The sequence below is a fragment of the Psittacula echo genome (genome assembly GCF_963264785.1).
Source record: "Psittacula echo genome assembly, chromosome: Z".
Taxonomy (NCBI): domain Eukaryota; kingdom Metazoa; phylum Chordata; class Aves; order Psittaciformes; family Psittacidae; genus Psittacula; species Psittacula echo.
Genome location: NC_137742.1, coordinates 89,424,996 through 89,440,991, shown reverse-complemented (window position 1 = coordinate 89,440,991; position 15,996 = coordinate 89,424,996). Strand labels below are relative to the sequence as shown.

At 37.1% G+C, this 15,996-nt stretch overlaps 1 protein-coding gene across 1 annotated transcript in view; it reads right to left on the bottom strand.

The window, feature by feature from the left end:
* Nucleotides 1–4,249: 4,249 nt before the first annotated feature.
* TOX3 (TOX high mobility group box family member 3) overlaps nucleotides 4,250–15,996 on the bottom strand; it is a gene marked incomplete at both ends in the record, with an annotated part of 77,106 nt that continues 65,359 nt past the window's right edge. Inside the window, 4 exons of the mRNA XM_080637862.1 lie at nucleotides 4,250–4,981; nucleotides 6,855–6,935; nucleotides 8,161–8,388; nucleotides 10,261–10,530. Coding sequence (XP_080493988.1) covers nucleotides 4,250–4,981; nucleotides 6,855–6,935; nucleotides 8,161–8,388; nucleotides 10,261–10,530 — 1,311 coding nt within the window. The remainder of the gene's footprint in view (nucleotides 4,982–6,854; nucleotides 6,936–8,160; nucleotides 8,389–10,260; nucleotides 10,531–15,996) is intronic.

The following is a 15,996-nucleotide window of genomic DNA, read 5'->3' as shown; positions in this document are numbered from 1 at the left end:
GTCAACCTTAACGGAGGATACAACAGATCTTAAATTCCTGTAACATTAAATTCTACCTTATGACCAGCCTGAGGACATCAAAGCTGCCCTTTGCTATTCTAAACACAATTTGGATACCTAATTTTAATTTAAGGGGCTAGTAATCAGAATTTGTTTGATATAATATCCCTTCTGCTACGAAGCAGATTCCTCCATGTAAAAACACGCCCCTTTCTGAACAGCACCAGTCCATCACTACTGATCGCTACTGACACTGCCTCCCTACCTTTAGTTAACTCGTCAGTTAAATTTCATTGGTAAACCTCTCAAAAAAATATAGGAATGAGTATATTTAGTTCAGTGCCCAAATACTCAGTCCAGTCTATCAAATTCAAAATGTTCCTATTTAACTGCATCTCTGGCAGTTTCAAGGGCATAATTTTAAAACTACAGCATATTTTGTTAAACCAAGCCCTACAATGATCTTGTTTTACTTCCATCCACTTAGCCTGTTAATGGAGGCTAATACTGCATGTTCTTGTGGCAGCAAAATCTAAAGTGTACTGGGAAGCTACAGTGATAGATTACATGTACATGCTGTGTCATATCCAATTAACTCAAATTGACTGTGTGCTGCACTATACTGTTAGTGCATGGAAGATCAATAAATATGGAGAAAATCCAAGAAGGCTCTCTTCATTCCCATCCAATTCTAGTAGGTCTGAGACAGATCATGCTCCTATGATGTGTATGCTGCTGCTGAAGAGGGCAGGTGGTGCATAGACACCATTCAAACTTGGCCTATTCAATCTAAACTCCTCTAACTCGCCATTCATGCATAGCAAAACACCATCTGGTCCTATTTTGCCTCCAGCAATCACAGCTGACCAAAAACGATAATAACAGCTGTTGCAAAACAAAAGCCAAACAAAGGGGGGAGGGAAAGGTTAGAATGAAGTCCAGTGCTGCAAAATACTCCATGAAGTGAGAAATGGAAAAGGAACCATTCAAATAGTCAATCCCCATTGAAAAGAGCCAGTGCAAAACTTCTGGTTAAACTTGAGATTTTTAATCCATCTGTCCTGCAAATTACAATGGTCAGGTGATAACATAAAATTGAGAGTATGTTGCACAGAGGTATTTAAAGGCTTTGTTCTGCAAGTTAGAAACTAATGACCCTGTGTCAGCTAAAAATTAAACCTCCTTATGTTCTTTCATCATGTGTCAACCTGGGTTAATGTGAAAGTAGAATGTGGTTAACCAGGGTGATAAAGCATCTGAAACCTTGGGAAAAGAAGGGAGCAGTTAAATGCTTGTAAATGATAGGAAGGAAAACATTCTTTAAACCATGCATAACACTGAAATCATATGGATACTGCATTTTTCCTGCATAAATTGCATATTAAACTATTTAAATTAACAGTTTTATTTATGACATGATAGCAAAGTTACTCACTTAGACTTGGGGAATTCGAACACCAACTTGCACAGTTTGAAACACAAGATGTTCTGCAATATGCTATTGTTGGTAACGTAAAATATGATTTTATAGCAAGCAGGGAGATGCTCCAGTTTTTCAAGATTCAAATTTTGATATTTAAAATGTATGGTCCTGCTTGATGAATTTTTTTTTTTTTTTTCTGCAGTAATTAAAACTATTTTTCCTGGAATTGAACATCAGTAGTTCAGTAGCTCTTAATCAAGTGTGATAAAACCCAGGATTTATGAAACCATTTAATGAGTGTAATAACACCTGCTTCTCACTGCAAATAGTTGAAAACAGACTTCAGTTGTAATTAACTCTTATCACTAGTGACCTTTTTCCAACGATACTTCATAGGTCTTCAAAACGACAATTATAGAACTAATACACAATTACTGTCACATACAGTTTAGCAATTATTTCTGAAGACATTTGTCTAAATGTTTCAAAACAACTATAAAATGGTTCCCTTTGTTATATAACATTGGTTAAACTGACACACACAAAAATCTTTACCAATCAGCCATTTCTAATGCAGGCAGACTTCCTCGTGCCTGGAATAAACATCCTCTGTTCCAGACATTAGTAGATATCATACTAAGGCTATAAGGAGCAGGGGTAGCTGTCAACTAATACCTATTATGAAAAGCTTCAATTTATAAATGATTTTCTTCTGCTCCAAGAAATCTATAAATTTATAATTAGACTCTCTTGCTGTTCAATATTTGTACATAATAAACTGAGTACCTGAGGATGATGAAATGTTGAAAGCTGAGTTTGTTATTAATAAACTCACAGTGTAGTACCTCTTCCTTCAAGTCTGGCTGCAACTTTTTAGGGATCTGTATTCCATTATTTTTTTGCTGTAGTCCGAGCATGGTAGTCATTCATAGACATCTCCTCAAACAGGATTACGATTCTGCTCAGGTTTGACACTTGCTGGTTTTAATTTTCATTTTATCATAAGCAGTTTAAGATTGTTGCCAGTAGTAATTTGCAATTTTTATCAAGACCTCTTCATTATAGCTTCTGACAGGACAGATGCTGTAATTAATCATGCCAGACAACTGGGGATAGTGGTCAGACTGCATTTGCTGCACAGTTACTACAGCCAAGGAAGGGAAACAAGAAAATAAAGAATTTATCCTCTCTTTCCAGAGCAAAACAGCACTAATAACCTGACACCACACAGGATGTGAATGTTTCCAAACCCTTCATATGCAATACCCACCCTCTCCATCTCTCCACCATGTCCTACTTTTATGATAAAAGTCAAACAACTCGGGATCAGCCGAACTCCGAGTTGGGGGCTTATAGAGGGGAAGCCCATGGCAGGAGATGTGTTTACATCTGAAATGGAAAGATACAAAGAAAACCACAATTTGTGCTTATCTCCAGACACCACTGCTGAGAGATGGGTTCTCTATGGTGCTCCTGCAGATAAATGCAACACAGGGTACCATGAATGCTTTGTAACTCTAGCACCTGCCTTCTCTCAGAGACACATACAACTCTTCAGCAGGTACAAGAGCTGATCACACTCTTGGATCCCATCAGTACCTGCTTACCCAGTATGTGCACAAAAAGTCCAAAACATGAACTAAATTTTCCAAGTAAGTGTTTGCATAAGGCAACGTTTCTGGGTTTTCTATCAAAGACTCATGGCTCATCGGTTTTACTGAAATGTGTTTATTCTATAGCAAGATAAAAGCATTTATTTTAGATAAGCAAAATACAAACAACTTAATTGCTGCTATCATAACTCATAAAAAAGTATAAAACAGCATAAAAACACAATAAGCAATGTAGCAATTAATAATTCATGTTACCAGTGTTTACATTAAAGCCTCATTTATGAAAACTTTACAACACATGATATGAAAACTTACAACCTTTAAAGAAAATATTTACATTGATTATTCGGTGGAGTTTTATTTAAATATTCTACCGGTTTTACAGTGTATTAAAAACTCCTGCTTTCATCTCAGCTTTCTGTAATAACAGTTTTATTTAAGTGCATTCCCCTTTTAAAAATACAGTGTATTCAATCTGAAACTCATCACTTCAACACAGAATATAATATTCACATTTGTTCTGTAACTGGAATTAATGTAAGAGTGTTAATGTCAATATATATTTTCTTACAAACTAAGATAGGTTTATTTGGAGAAATGAAGTGAAAGGTCATTTCAAACATTTAGGTTCAGCTACTTGCATTCTGAAGACATGTAGGAGAGAAAAAACTTAAGAGCTTTGGCAAAAATCTGTGATTTACTCTTTTTTTTTCATGACAAAAATGCCATCAACTAACTCGTGTTATACAAGTATGATTGTATGAAATCCAATCATCATTTTACAGGTAGTTACAACTGTGCTTTAAGGGCTTCATGAGTTCATACTGCCTTGAAGTGCACTACTCACTTTTAGAGAAAGAAAGATTGTATCTTATAACTCTGCAAGGCCATTTTGCAGTCATAAGGTTCAGGTATTTATTAGGCCATTTGATTCACATATCGTAGGTAAAGCTTAAATAAATTAAAAAGGCATCACATGAAAAAGAGCACAGCTGCTTTTTTTTTTTAAACAAAATGATTTATAGTCAGCTAAAAGATGATGCACAGCTACATTGTAGTTCTTTATTGCCTATCTAATAGACACTTTAGAGCATCATTTGATCTGTTATGCATCCCTGCATAACTACCATCAACAATTTATAGTTTTTATCTAAATATGGTTTATTCTTATCCCCTTCACCACTAAAAAGCCATGTTACAGGATCATTTCTCTTCAGAAAATACTGACCTGTGATAACACTTGAGTCTGTGTCTGAGATTGTATTTGTGACTGGTGCTGCTGAGGTGCTGGTTGAGGGCTCCCAATGGCAGGGATGGGAGAAGTGATCTGAGAAGCTACAGGAGAGTGCTGCTGAGGAGAAGGCTGTGACTGGTGTTGCATATGCTGCATTTGCTGCTGCTGCATTTGCTGAAGCTGCATGTGCTGCAGTTGCTGTTGCATTTGCTGTTGATTAATATGCTGCTGAAGATGCTGCTGCAAATGTTGTTGCATGTGATGCTGAAAATGCTGTTGTTGCATTTGCTGTTGTATTTGCTGATGCATTTGATGCTGATGTAGTTGCTGCTGTTGCATCTGCTGCATCTGTTGCTGCTGGAGCTGCTGTATCTGGTGCTGCTGGCTTTGCATGGATGGACTGACTTGAGACGGAGACGGCATTGCCACCATATTTGTTCCCATAGAGCTTATCAACGGGGCAGCAATGTTTGTTGGCATGTTTGGTGCAATTGTAACAGAAGCTACAATCTGATTCATCGGCAGTCTCATGGTTAAAGGTTTTGGAGCAATTGCTCTTGGAAGGGGCTGTTGAAGAGTTTGCGGAGAGGCTGACACTGTTGCATGTTGAGAAAGAGAAGTATTCAGAATAAGGGAGGAAGACAGATTTGTGGATGCCAGCGTTTGCTGAACAGAACGAATTGTCTGGGCCTCAGCAGATTCAGCAGCGGCCTGTGTTTGGAAAAGAAATTAATTTTATTTTTAACAAAAAAGACATTGCTACTGTTTACATGAAATAAAAGTCACAGCTACTCAGGGAGACTTTTTCATCTTTTGTTTTCTATCAGAGAGATCACTGATCCACTGAACCATTGTATAACCTCTTCATCTGTCTCTGTATCATACATCCAGTTCTTTCTTGGACAAAAAACTAACTCATGCCCTTGTTCAACACCAGAAAGTCACAGATGTCACATACATTTTGTGGCTGAAAGAGCTAAAAAAGGCCAAATACTCTCTATATTTATATGTTTTCAAAAAAACCCTGTTCTTTGGAAGACAAATCTGAGCAGAAGCATATGCCCCCGCACCAGTTACAGCAGTTTACAAACAGAGTTTACAAACAACAAAACTTCTCACACAACTTTTAAGATTTGCTTGTTGTAGATTTTCACATCTAAGGAATCAAGACCAAGGTATCTATGAGAAACAAAAGCCTAAGGGAACACTATCAAGACATCCAACTGAATACCCTGGAAGGGGTACAGCTGCATCAGAGGTGCCCTGCTTAGGGAATGCTGCCTTTTTTCAGTGTCCTGGAGGTTTCTGATATGAGGGAAAACTACAGTCCAAAAAGGTCTATTGCAATAAATTGCATCCCTACTCTCAGCAACTACCTTGGATAAAAAAGCTACAGCAATTGTGTCTTAAGTTGACTTAGAGTACAATTTCCACTTAGTCTTCCCACAAGTTACTTGGCAGCCCAGGTCCCATGGATATTGGGAGAAAATTATTTCTGATGTTTTTGAAAAAAGAACTTAGGACTGAAACACTAAATTCCCTCAAAGGTATTTAGAATTCCAGCTGCCATTGAAGTTAGCATTGTGACACTAAACACTTTGAGAATATTATCTAAGTCCTAGAGACAACAGAAAAACACAGCTTCTCAACACAAGGAGAAGAAATTTTCCAGCTTTCAGGAACACATGTATAACGTCTGCTGTTGTATTTTTAATCATTAATTAAAACACACAGCAACTTTCTGTGTGATTTACTAACGCTTTGCAGTTGTACATTCAAATAAACATTGTCAGGAGTTAGATAGCATCACTTGCTTCTCATGTTTCTTGAGATCAAAGATATTTTTGTAATTGATCTTTATGAAATATTGGTAGAGAAATAATTACCTTGATTTATTTTTAATCATGTTTTGGATGTCCATAAGCATATTTCCATCTATGGTATTCAGATGCAACAGATCTACAACCAGTGTAGTGCTGCTGGTTAGAAAGGTAAGTTCTCAAGACAGCAGAATTTTGTTTTCTTCACAAGTTTTATTTTAATTCGGCATCCACTAAAATACTCCATATGGCTTTGTGCCAGCTAGTCTATTTGTAGGTACTCTCCAAATTCAGAGCCACCACACATTTCTTCCCCTCACCTGCAAGAATTACTTAAGCTTTGTCATGGAGTAACTGCTCTCCAGCTCCACACAAAGCAAGTCCGTCTTTTGAGAAGGAGCACTTGAGGAAAAAACAGAAGTCTGCAAATAGCTTGCAAATGTTAATGGCAGAAGGTCACTGTATTTGTCATGACTGAATTTTACTTTTGCAGTGAAGTGCATTATTTTGCCATCATAGATAATGGATGATGTACATTTGCAAAGTTATTGTTTGGTAATCATTACTGTGCCATTGGAGAGATGACTTTTCTTTGCAGAGACTAAGCAGGGTTCAAGCTGTAGCACAACATCTGGTAGAGCTGTATTAATGCAGTCCTAGGATTCTACTTCTATTTTCCATAACACCACACCCCCCACCACCAATATTTAAACACCACTGCCAAAAGCTAACTTCCATTGCGTGGAAGGCATTATTAGGCTTACCTTAGAAACAAGGCTTGCTCTATAGGCTGCAAGTGCCTTTAGGTATTCTTTTTTGGCAGCTTCAGTTTTTCTTTTATACACCTATTAAAAGAGATCACAATTTCACCAACTACAATTATTAAGGTGTTTTTGCCAGAATGCAAAGAAACAAAAAACACAGGCCAAAACCACCAGAAAATACTCTACTATTACAAATGCTTTTTCTGCCCTGGCTAAAGACTTCCAGGTGTACCGCTGGAGCAGAACTTATGTTGATTTATTGTGAATAAAAAAGTGGCTAGAACAGCCAACTGTTTCACAAGACTACCTATGCACACTTTATTTCCCCAAGAAATACTATCTTAATGACCCTAAGTAAACATGATCTTAGAACATGGCGTATCTCAGATGCTAAGAAGCATCTGCAGTAGTATAAAATAGCAAAAGATGCCTATGCAATATTACTTTAAACATTCAAAATACATATAAAAAATACATCTTTAGAAAAGTTGTTTCATAAAGCTTGGACATTTCACTTTCCCCGAAGCCAGTATGAGGGAATAAAGTTAGCTTTTAAATCATGTTCACCATCATTTGTTAGATCACACTGAAGGTTTCCAAACATATTTGACAAACAAGATCATTCACATCTTGCCGGAAGGTGTCCTATGCAAAATCTACTTTTTCATCACAGCTTCCGTTACCTGTTACTAGAAGCTGCGTGGAGTATCAACAACCAAACAGCCTCAAAGGATTTCCCCCCCTCCACTTCTATCCATGTGTAGGAGTTACATGTGTGTTGAAAGAAGAATAACCCTCAAGGAAGAATAAAACTCATCATTCTGTACCAAGCTTGAGTTGGAGATAACATTTTACATACGACATTGTAATGAGGCCGAGGATTGCCTTCAAAGGCTGGAAATCAACACGCTTTGCAACAAATTCATAACGCAGATCAAAGGGAAATACTATATGTGCTGTACCTTCCCCTTTTCTAACTTATGATTAATAGGAAACAAGAGCTTTGAAATAGGAATCGTCAAAAGACAGTCTGAACAGGACTCTAGGACAGTATCACCTGAGATTTTTTACAAACTGCCCTTTAAAATTTGAAGACAAACATAGCCATTTAATACTACCTACTGCCTCTTATAACAAAATGCTTTTAGGTAGCAGGTCTTCAGCAAGTTCAAAAATCAGTATAGCTCTGAAGAGTAAGAGGTCTACACCAGCACGTAGCATGGTCCACTCAGAGTAAAGGTAAGAGGATATTTTTTTACAAGGATTACTATTTTACTTGTGAGACAGCCCTGCATCAATTTTTTACCTGTTTTTGTTCTTCTCCTAAACTGTCCCACATAGAAGCCACTATTTTTGAGACCTCTCCAAATGTAGCATTCGGGTTCTGCCCTTTAATTGCAGCTTGCGTATCCCTGAAAAAAAGGGCATATGCTGACACTGGCTTTTGTGGTTCATTGGGATCTTTCTTTTTCTTCTTCTTAGGAGTCTTGGGCTTCTTTCCAGAATCTGGGGCAGCTCTTTTTTCTCCAGTAGCCTAAAAAATAGTAACAGCAAGAACAGTCAATATATACATGAAATAAGTCAGGTTAATTATGAAAAAATTATTGACAGTCTGGCTTAATAATATATGGATAGAACTACTATGTAGGCAACATTTTGGAGAGTCCCGTCGCACAAGCCTTTCTCCTCCCAAACAGTTCTTAATTTCATCAGATCTACTGGAACTAAATGTATGAATAGTTACTACTCTTTGTAAGCATGGCTGAGAGAGTCAAATCTTACAAGCTTGACCTGAAAAAATACACCCCAATGCTAATTTGCATTAAAAAATAACTAAACAAAAAAAAACCAAACTACAGTATATTTTGAATTGGCAGTCTATGTTTTTCTATTAAGATGTAATTTCAGCAGCAGAGACTCAAAAGAGAAGAGCTTGGAGGCATTTCCTGATTCCCACACTTAGACTGTCAAGTAAGACATGGATCAGAGGTTAAAAAGCCCACCCTTCAGGCAAAAAGCAGTAGCAACTCTGCTGCTTCTATCCATCTGCAGCAAACACCCACTGCGTCCAGCACACACCTTTGCTGCCCCAGTGCAGGGTCAGATGCCCATGCAGTAGCACTGGAGGCTCAGGTCACTGTCAGGCACTGGTACTGCTGCTACATCTCTCTCTTGCCCCTGGGATCGGGAGCCCCCACAGCAGCACACCAGCATACAGGTAATTCTGGTCCCTGCATGCACCTCACATCCTGTACCATCTTTCATTGAACTATGCACAGATTATTGCAACAAGGGAATAATGTGGCTCTAAATATACCTCCGTGATATACATTTTACTTTGATATTTTGAGGATCCTGTGTAATGATCTTTCCATATGCACAATTTCCATTAACTTGATGAGAAAACCTGTCATGGAACAGTCTAAATTATGCCCTTTAATATACTGCTATGATAATGTTTGTGCTTTGTTTTGTTGATAAAATTTTCCTTTTATAACAGATTTATTTAAAGCGAAGTGTAAAATGACTAAACTTTCAGTTAAAAGAAAGCTTATTTTATTTCTGTCTAAATGCATCTATGTTTTATATGACTCTAAAGAATACCAAAATGACAAAACTGTCCAAAGTTTCATCAAATCTATAAAACCTGAAATAAATTATGAAAGTATTAAACCATAGAGATATATATATACAGTTGGGGTATTTGCAATACATAATGGAGCTGTGGAAACAGTGTTGTGGATGCTAAAACTTTACATAAGATTAGAAGGCAACAAGAGAAGTTCATGAAAGAAAATTTCTCTGCAAGTTATTAACTACGAAGACATCACTTCTAGTTCAGCAAGTACCCGACTGCAAAACATGTTGGAGAAGTACCATTCCTGAAGGGGGCCTACATGGATGCTGGAGAGGGACTCTTCATCAAGGACTGTTGTGATAGGACAAGGGGTAATGAGTACAAACTTAAACAGGGGAAGTGCAGGTTAGATGTAAGGAGGAAGTTTTTTACTCTGAGGGTGGTGAGGCACTGGAATGGGTTGTCCAAGATGTTCTGAATGCTCCATTTCTGGCAGTGTTCAAGGCCAGGTTGTACGGCGTCTTGGGTGACATGGTTTAGTGTGAGGTGTCCCTGCCCACAGCAGGGAGGTTGGGAGTAGATGATCTTAAGGTGCTTTTCAACCCTATTCTATGATTCTATGTATATTTTTACATTTATCACTATGGAGTTATTATGGAAATGTCTGAAGTGGCTGAACAGGAAATGAATCATATTTCACTATACTGTAACATTTGAATTTTATATGACCAAACTGCAGCTGAGATGACCCTGCCACCTGCCACATTCACGAAAATATAACATATAGACATGTAAAGCTTACTCACTACAGTGCCAGCAATAACTTACTCTATTTGATTCATCTGCATCTTCTTCATTTATAGAGCTGGATGGGGAAGGAGTGGCTGATTTACTGGCAGGTGGGGAGGGAGAAGTGTGTGGCAAATTAGTGCCTCCTAAATTTAGCCCCAGCTGTGCACTTAGCTGAGACTGGTTAATGGTGGTTAGCTGAGAAGGAGGCATAATTCCCGAATGAGTAGCATCAGTCATGTGGACAATAGATCTCATAATCAGAGAGTGATCCTGGCGATACTGGGAAACTTGTGTGTGACTCTGATCCTAAAAGAGATTGAAACAGTATTTAGTCATTAGCAGTTACCATATAGAATGATCAGGTAAAGTTACTTTCACAGGCTTACAGAACTGACTTGCAGAACTGTTAATTTGCAGTTTGGTTTGTTTCTTTTTTGACGCAGTAGATGCATTTTTAATAAATTAAATGCAGAATCAGTTTCTACACTTGCTCCAGACTTCACTTCTCCCTCCCAGTTGCGAATGAGGGCTTTTTTGTGGAATAAAATTCCCCATTTTTAAACATTTCTTCCCATGATGTAGTGTGAAATACCCAGATAAACAACAGGGAAACAGGCTAATTGATGACATGGGGAAACACTGTAACTGAGAAGACACAAACTGCCATCAAATACAGAAAGTAAACAAAACCAGGGTGGGGGACATATACAGAAAGAAAAGCATTTTTCCTTTACTGACAATCAGTTATTCTTAGCTGTTACTAGCAACAGGAGCAGGTATAAAACAATCCTGTCTGAGTGGGATTTTAAAGTTGTTTTAAACAAAGAACATTGCCTGGACAGAGTGCAGACACTGCAGAACGCTGGAGAACGTCGTCATCCTAACCACTCCTAAAAATCCTTGTTCCACCACACAAAACTACACATTTTTATCCAGCAGTCAAACACATGTGGAAGTAGCAAGCTATGTACCAACCTGTGACTTCATTTTTCTTGTACTTCATGTCTCAGAAACTCAAGGACTTGCATGGCTGTGTTTCTACTGTTTCCTGAGGGCACAAACTATGTCTTCTTCTACATCTGCACAACACTTACCACATTTATAAATTAAAAGCAAGACCCTGAAGGAAAAGCCAACTGGAATCTGCCTATGAACAACTCAGTTTTCTTATTTTCAACCATACATGGATCAATACACAATGAATAAACATTTGAACAGAAAAGATTTAACAGTTAATAAGTGAAGACAATAAATAGCTCACAAATTGGTTCAGCAGCCTGATTAATCTATACCCATTGTTTGAACAGACAGCAACATGAGAAATAAATTAGATTTTGAAAACTCTTTCATTATTAATAATCTGCATTGCAATTAGTAGCAGGTGCAATGATCCTTAATGAAATGACACAGAACAAAGCAGCAGTGCTGGGCCCCTGGTGTACAGTCCACTGGACTTCCACAATGGAGTCTGACCTTCCCAGTGCTCTTTTCTTAAAATAAGCCCAAACCAGTTTTCAAATATCTATGTCTTCATTGAGGTAAGTTTAGCCCAAGAGACTTTCCTTGTACATTTGTACAACTCTTCCTGAACAGAGATAGTGGTTCTGTGCTCCTGAAAGCCTCTTCTTGAATGGGCCAAGTGCAGCCATACAAAGAAGCAACACGTGTGTTAGAGAAGATGCACAACCTGCCTCATCCATCTCATGTACAAGTGGTACCGCACCCTGCTTCCCTGTAGCAATAAATCGTATTATTTGGTATTCATGTGTCTTTCTGCTGATGCCTATACAGTAAAAAGAAATCCTTCTTAGCATTGAAGTACATGTGATGTTACACCTGGATCCAGTACAGATGTAGGTAACCCCACAAGCTCATAATCCAGATCCTATGCACTCTTACCCTCGTTCTCCCTGTGCTTCCCAAGTCATTACCAGTTTGGCTCCTCATCCGTACTGCACCATGCTGTTTCTTCTACTTCTTAAATTCTTTTAATATTTTCAGTAAAGGAGTATGCTTCCTTAGAGATGAATGTGTGTGCCAAAAGTGGAGCACTTGATACAGAAAGATCAAAACATGAGACTTATTGGCTGAAATACCCATTTGCTTCAGGGCACCCTTCTGTGAAAATTTACTACCGTTAACTACAGGGTCATTTTGACTGAGACTTGTATTGGCAGTGGCATCTGGAAGTCATTCAAAGTCTTTTCTGAAAGAATATCACTTTCTGCATATTACTCCATTCATTTTAGCTTACAGACATTATTGCATGAAGAAAATCTCTGCTGTTAAAGCAAAGGCGCAGATCATCAGAATGACCATTTCTCTTTGAAATGAACTTTTTTCATTATTTTTCAGGCAGTACTTTCTTGGAGGTGTTCTACACCTAAAAGGCTAGCTTTTGTTCTCTCTTTATTGTTACACAATACAGGCTTTTCTGTCTTTTACACTGAGGCAACAAAATGTGATGACGTGGGTTACAAACCATTTACTCCAAGTCTTGTCATTTTGGTTGCATCTCTGATTTTACTAAGACTAAATTCTCTTGACTTGCACTGACCCAGAATCTAATTTTATACACAAGCCCATGAATTCTTAACTGTATCTTTTTCTGACACTATTCAATGCTTGTACAGTTTTTTACATCCACTTATTCCAGATTTTCTTTTCTGGATCTCTTCCTAATTTTTTAAGGTTTTTTTTGTTTGTTTGGGTTTTTTTTTGTTTATCTTAAAATCTTTATTAAAAGCAAAAAGTAGAAACAACAGTATTTTGTAGCTGGCTATCTAGAACCAAACAGCCAAGACATGAAATATGTATTTCATGACATATCATATGAAATAAAATATTTTGTATTATTTCCAATTTAATTTACATGCATTTACTTTCATGTGCATTTGATACTGACAAACAATGTATTTTCTGCACTTTTAATTTAAGTTACATGGCTAATAAATATTCAGAAAATGGCTAAGGAATAGGGATTTAATTTTTTACTGTGTGGTATGATGTTGTGGGCCTCAACCTAATGTATCTATAGAATAGCTTTCAGACAAGGAAGTATAACCCATTTTTTATGTTTGACAGTGGTTTGACAAGTAGCAAGAAGGTAGGGGAGCTAGTCAATAGCAACATTAAAGTCCACAGCATTTGTATATAGCTGCTTAGCAAACAAAATCTTCTAAGAAGAAATCAAGAAAACAAATTTTCCATCAATTATCTTAAATCTTATTTTTTCACTTACACTACAAAGACCAATACTGAACCAAAAGGATCTGCAGCATTTCATCATGCACAAAATGTTTATCAAAGAAGTGATTAACAATGAAAATCACCTTATAACAAGGGCACACACAGAAATACAAGTGGACTAAATATCCACATGACATCCTAATTACATTACTACACGAAAATTGAAAAGCTCATGAATTCAAAATAATCCACTGAGAATACCATGAAAATTTTAAAGACTATCACAAGCTCTTTTACATAAACTTAACCAGACATAAAAGTTAAGCATTATAAGCATTTAAGATTTTTGTAACATTATGCAAAAAAATGACAGATTAGTTCTGACAAAAAATCATGAACTTCTCAAGCAGACAGAATTGAGTTTTGATTGATCCTGATCTGCTTTACAGTCTTGGATTGAAGCTAGGCAAAACTTGGTGATTTTAAACGCAAGTCAGGCAAAAAACTCAATCACTGATTTACTCTGCATGACAATCAGGCAAAGACATAATGTGTGAAAGAGAAAACCAAAGAGAAATAACTCGTGTGATTCCTCTGCAGACTAAAATGACTTTGTCTTGGATCTCTCTTTTGTTACCCTACGTGAGCGATACAAAGCACCCTAAGGTAGAGATACGTTTACTGAGGGGAATGTCAGCTACCTCTATGGTCTCTTCAATTATACACATGGATAAAAGAGGCAAAGTACGGTCCAAAATCTTTCCCCCTTCTCAAAACGACTTTATGGCAACTCTATCTAGGCACACTAGATTTCTGTCACCACTCTCTTACACGGCTCCGAAAGTACACATTTAAAAGACATTCAGAATTCGATGCATACTAGGCCTCATCAAAGGAACCATAAGGATATCCATCCATCAAACTATCCTACTCTCAAGTATTCTAATCTATTTAGACAGTTATGCCAAAGAAGTCATACTTAGTCATATTGCCAAAGTACACGTCTCATGGCATATGCCATATCTATAGCTTACTTTGATTTGTTAAAGTAAAAAATTGACAAAATATTAATTCCTCAACAGCCACTGGAAAGCAAACAACAGACTAATGAGACTTAAAAAAAAAGTAATGTGTGAACTCCCATGCTTTAATTTATACAGTATGATCCAAGGTGTTTTTCAATAATTACTGTACCTGAGCCAGCAGAAGTGAAACACACCATTAAGTACTAAGGGAAAAATTAAGGAAATAAAAGAAAGTTCATTCTTCTGTTATCAACTCATTAAGCATCCAGTAGTTAATACAGCTAGTAATACAGCTCGTATCTGTTTTGACAGGTAAATGCATCCAGCTGTTACATCGAGATATGCCCTAATTTCCACTCATCCTGCATTTTGAGAATCATTTATATGCAGTAGTTTTATCGTGGTTTATCCCTGTTACAATTTTAATCTCTATGAGTAGTCAACATTACATTTAAAAATATAACTAGGAAATTACTTCTTTAGAACATTTTGAGTAACATTGAAATCTTGATTAAAATCAGTGTCTACAGCCTTCAATCATTTAAATAGGCAATAGTGCCCTAGTTAGTCTCTGTAGTTGTGCCAGGACTGAGCCCATGGAAGTGCCTGCAGGAACATGTAGGGCTAGGATCTGTTCCTATACCACATAAGCTAGTTTAAGGAAAATGAGAAATCTGCCAACAAAAATATCTATGCAAAACCCAGCATTTATGGTTATGCTCACTGTGCTCTGGTTTCAGAAGCTGACTTAAAACATTATATATTCTATTGCCTTAGGAATTTGTCACTGTCAGTGTAACATAAGCTGATGTAATATTTTAAATGATATGTTTAATTTGAATGAAATGCACTGCCATGTAGAGTGAAATCCTCACTTGTCCCTGTCTGTAAACTACTCCCTTTACTTTGGGGCAAATCAGCGTATATCTAGAAGAAAACCTTAATACTCTTTTTCTCTACAAGTATAGATAAAAGAATCCAATTATCTAAATTTTTACAAGATTGGAATTCAATGTCAATCAAAACAAATCAAACTAACAGGATGCTTTTCTCTGTCAGAGATTAAATCCTTACTTAATAGAATACCAAAGAGTTGCATTTGGTACTGCCACTACTGAGGAATTGTCCTTCCTCTCCCCTCCACAGATACTGCCATCACTAATAGATCTGTCAAACTGCAGCTATCAGAAGATTCACTACAAGCAGCAATTTCTTTTTTCTGGCAATGAGAAAACTCTCATGGTTTGCTTCATGTCTCTGTTGAAAAGTAAACCTTGCCTAATTTAATTCCCAAATAAAGACTTCAACAAACAGTACATGTCCATTCAGAAAAAAAAAGTAAAAAATTATGCTTGCAGCTGGATCTAAAACATCAGTTGATGAGAAGAGGCTTACATGCATTCTGCTCCCTGAAGTACATGAAGAATACTCCATTTCTTGGTTTTTCTCCTCCCCAAGTCTAGCTACCCAAAAATTACTCTTTTCTGTTCACACAGAGCACATACACTACAGCAGAGACATGAAGAGAAGAAAAAAAAACCCAACAAAACAGAACACA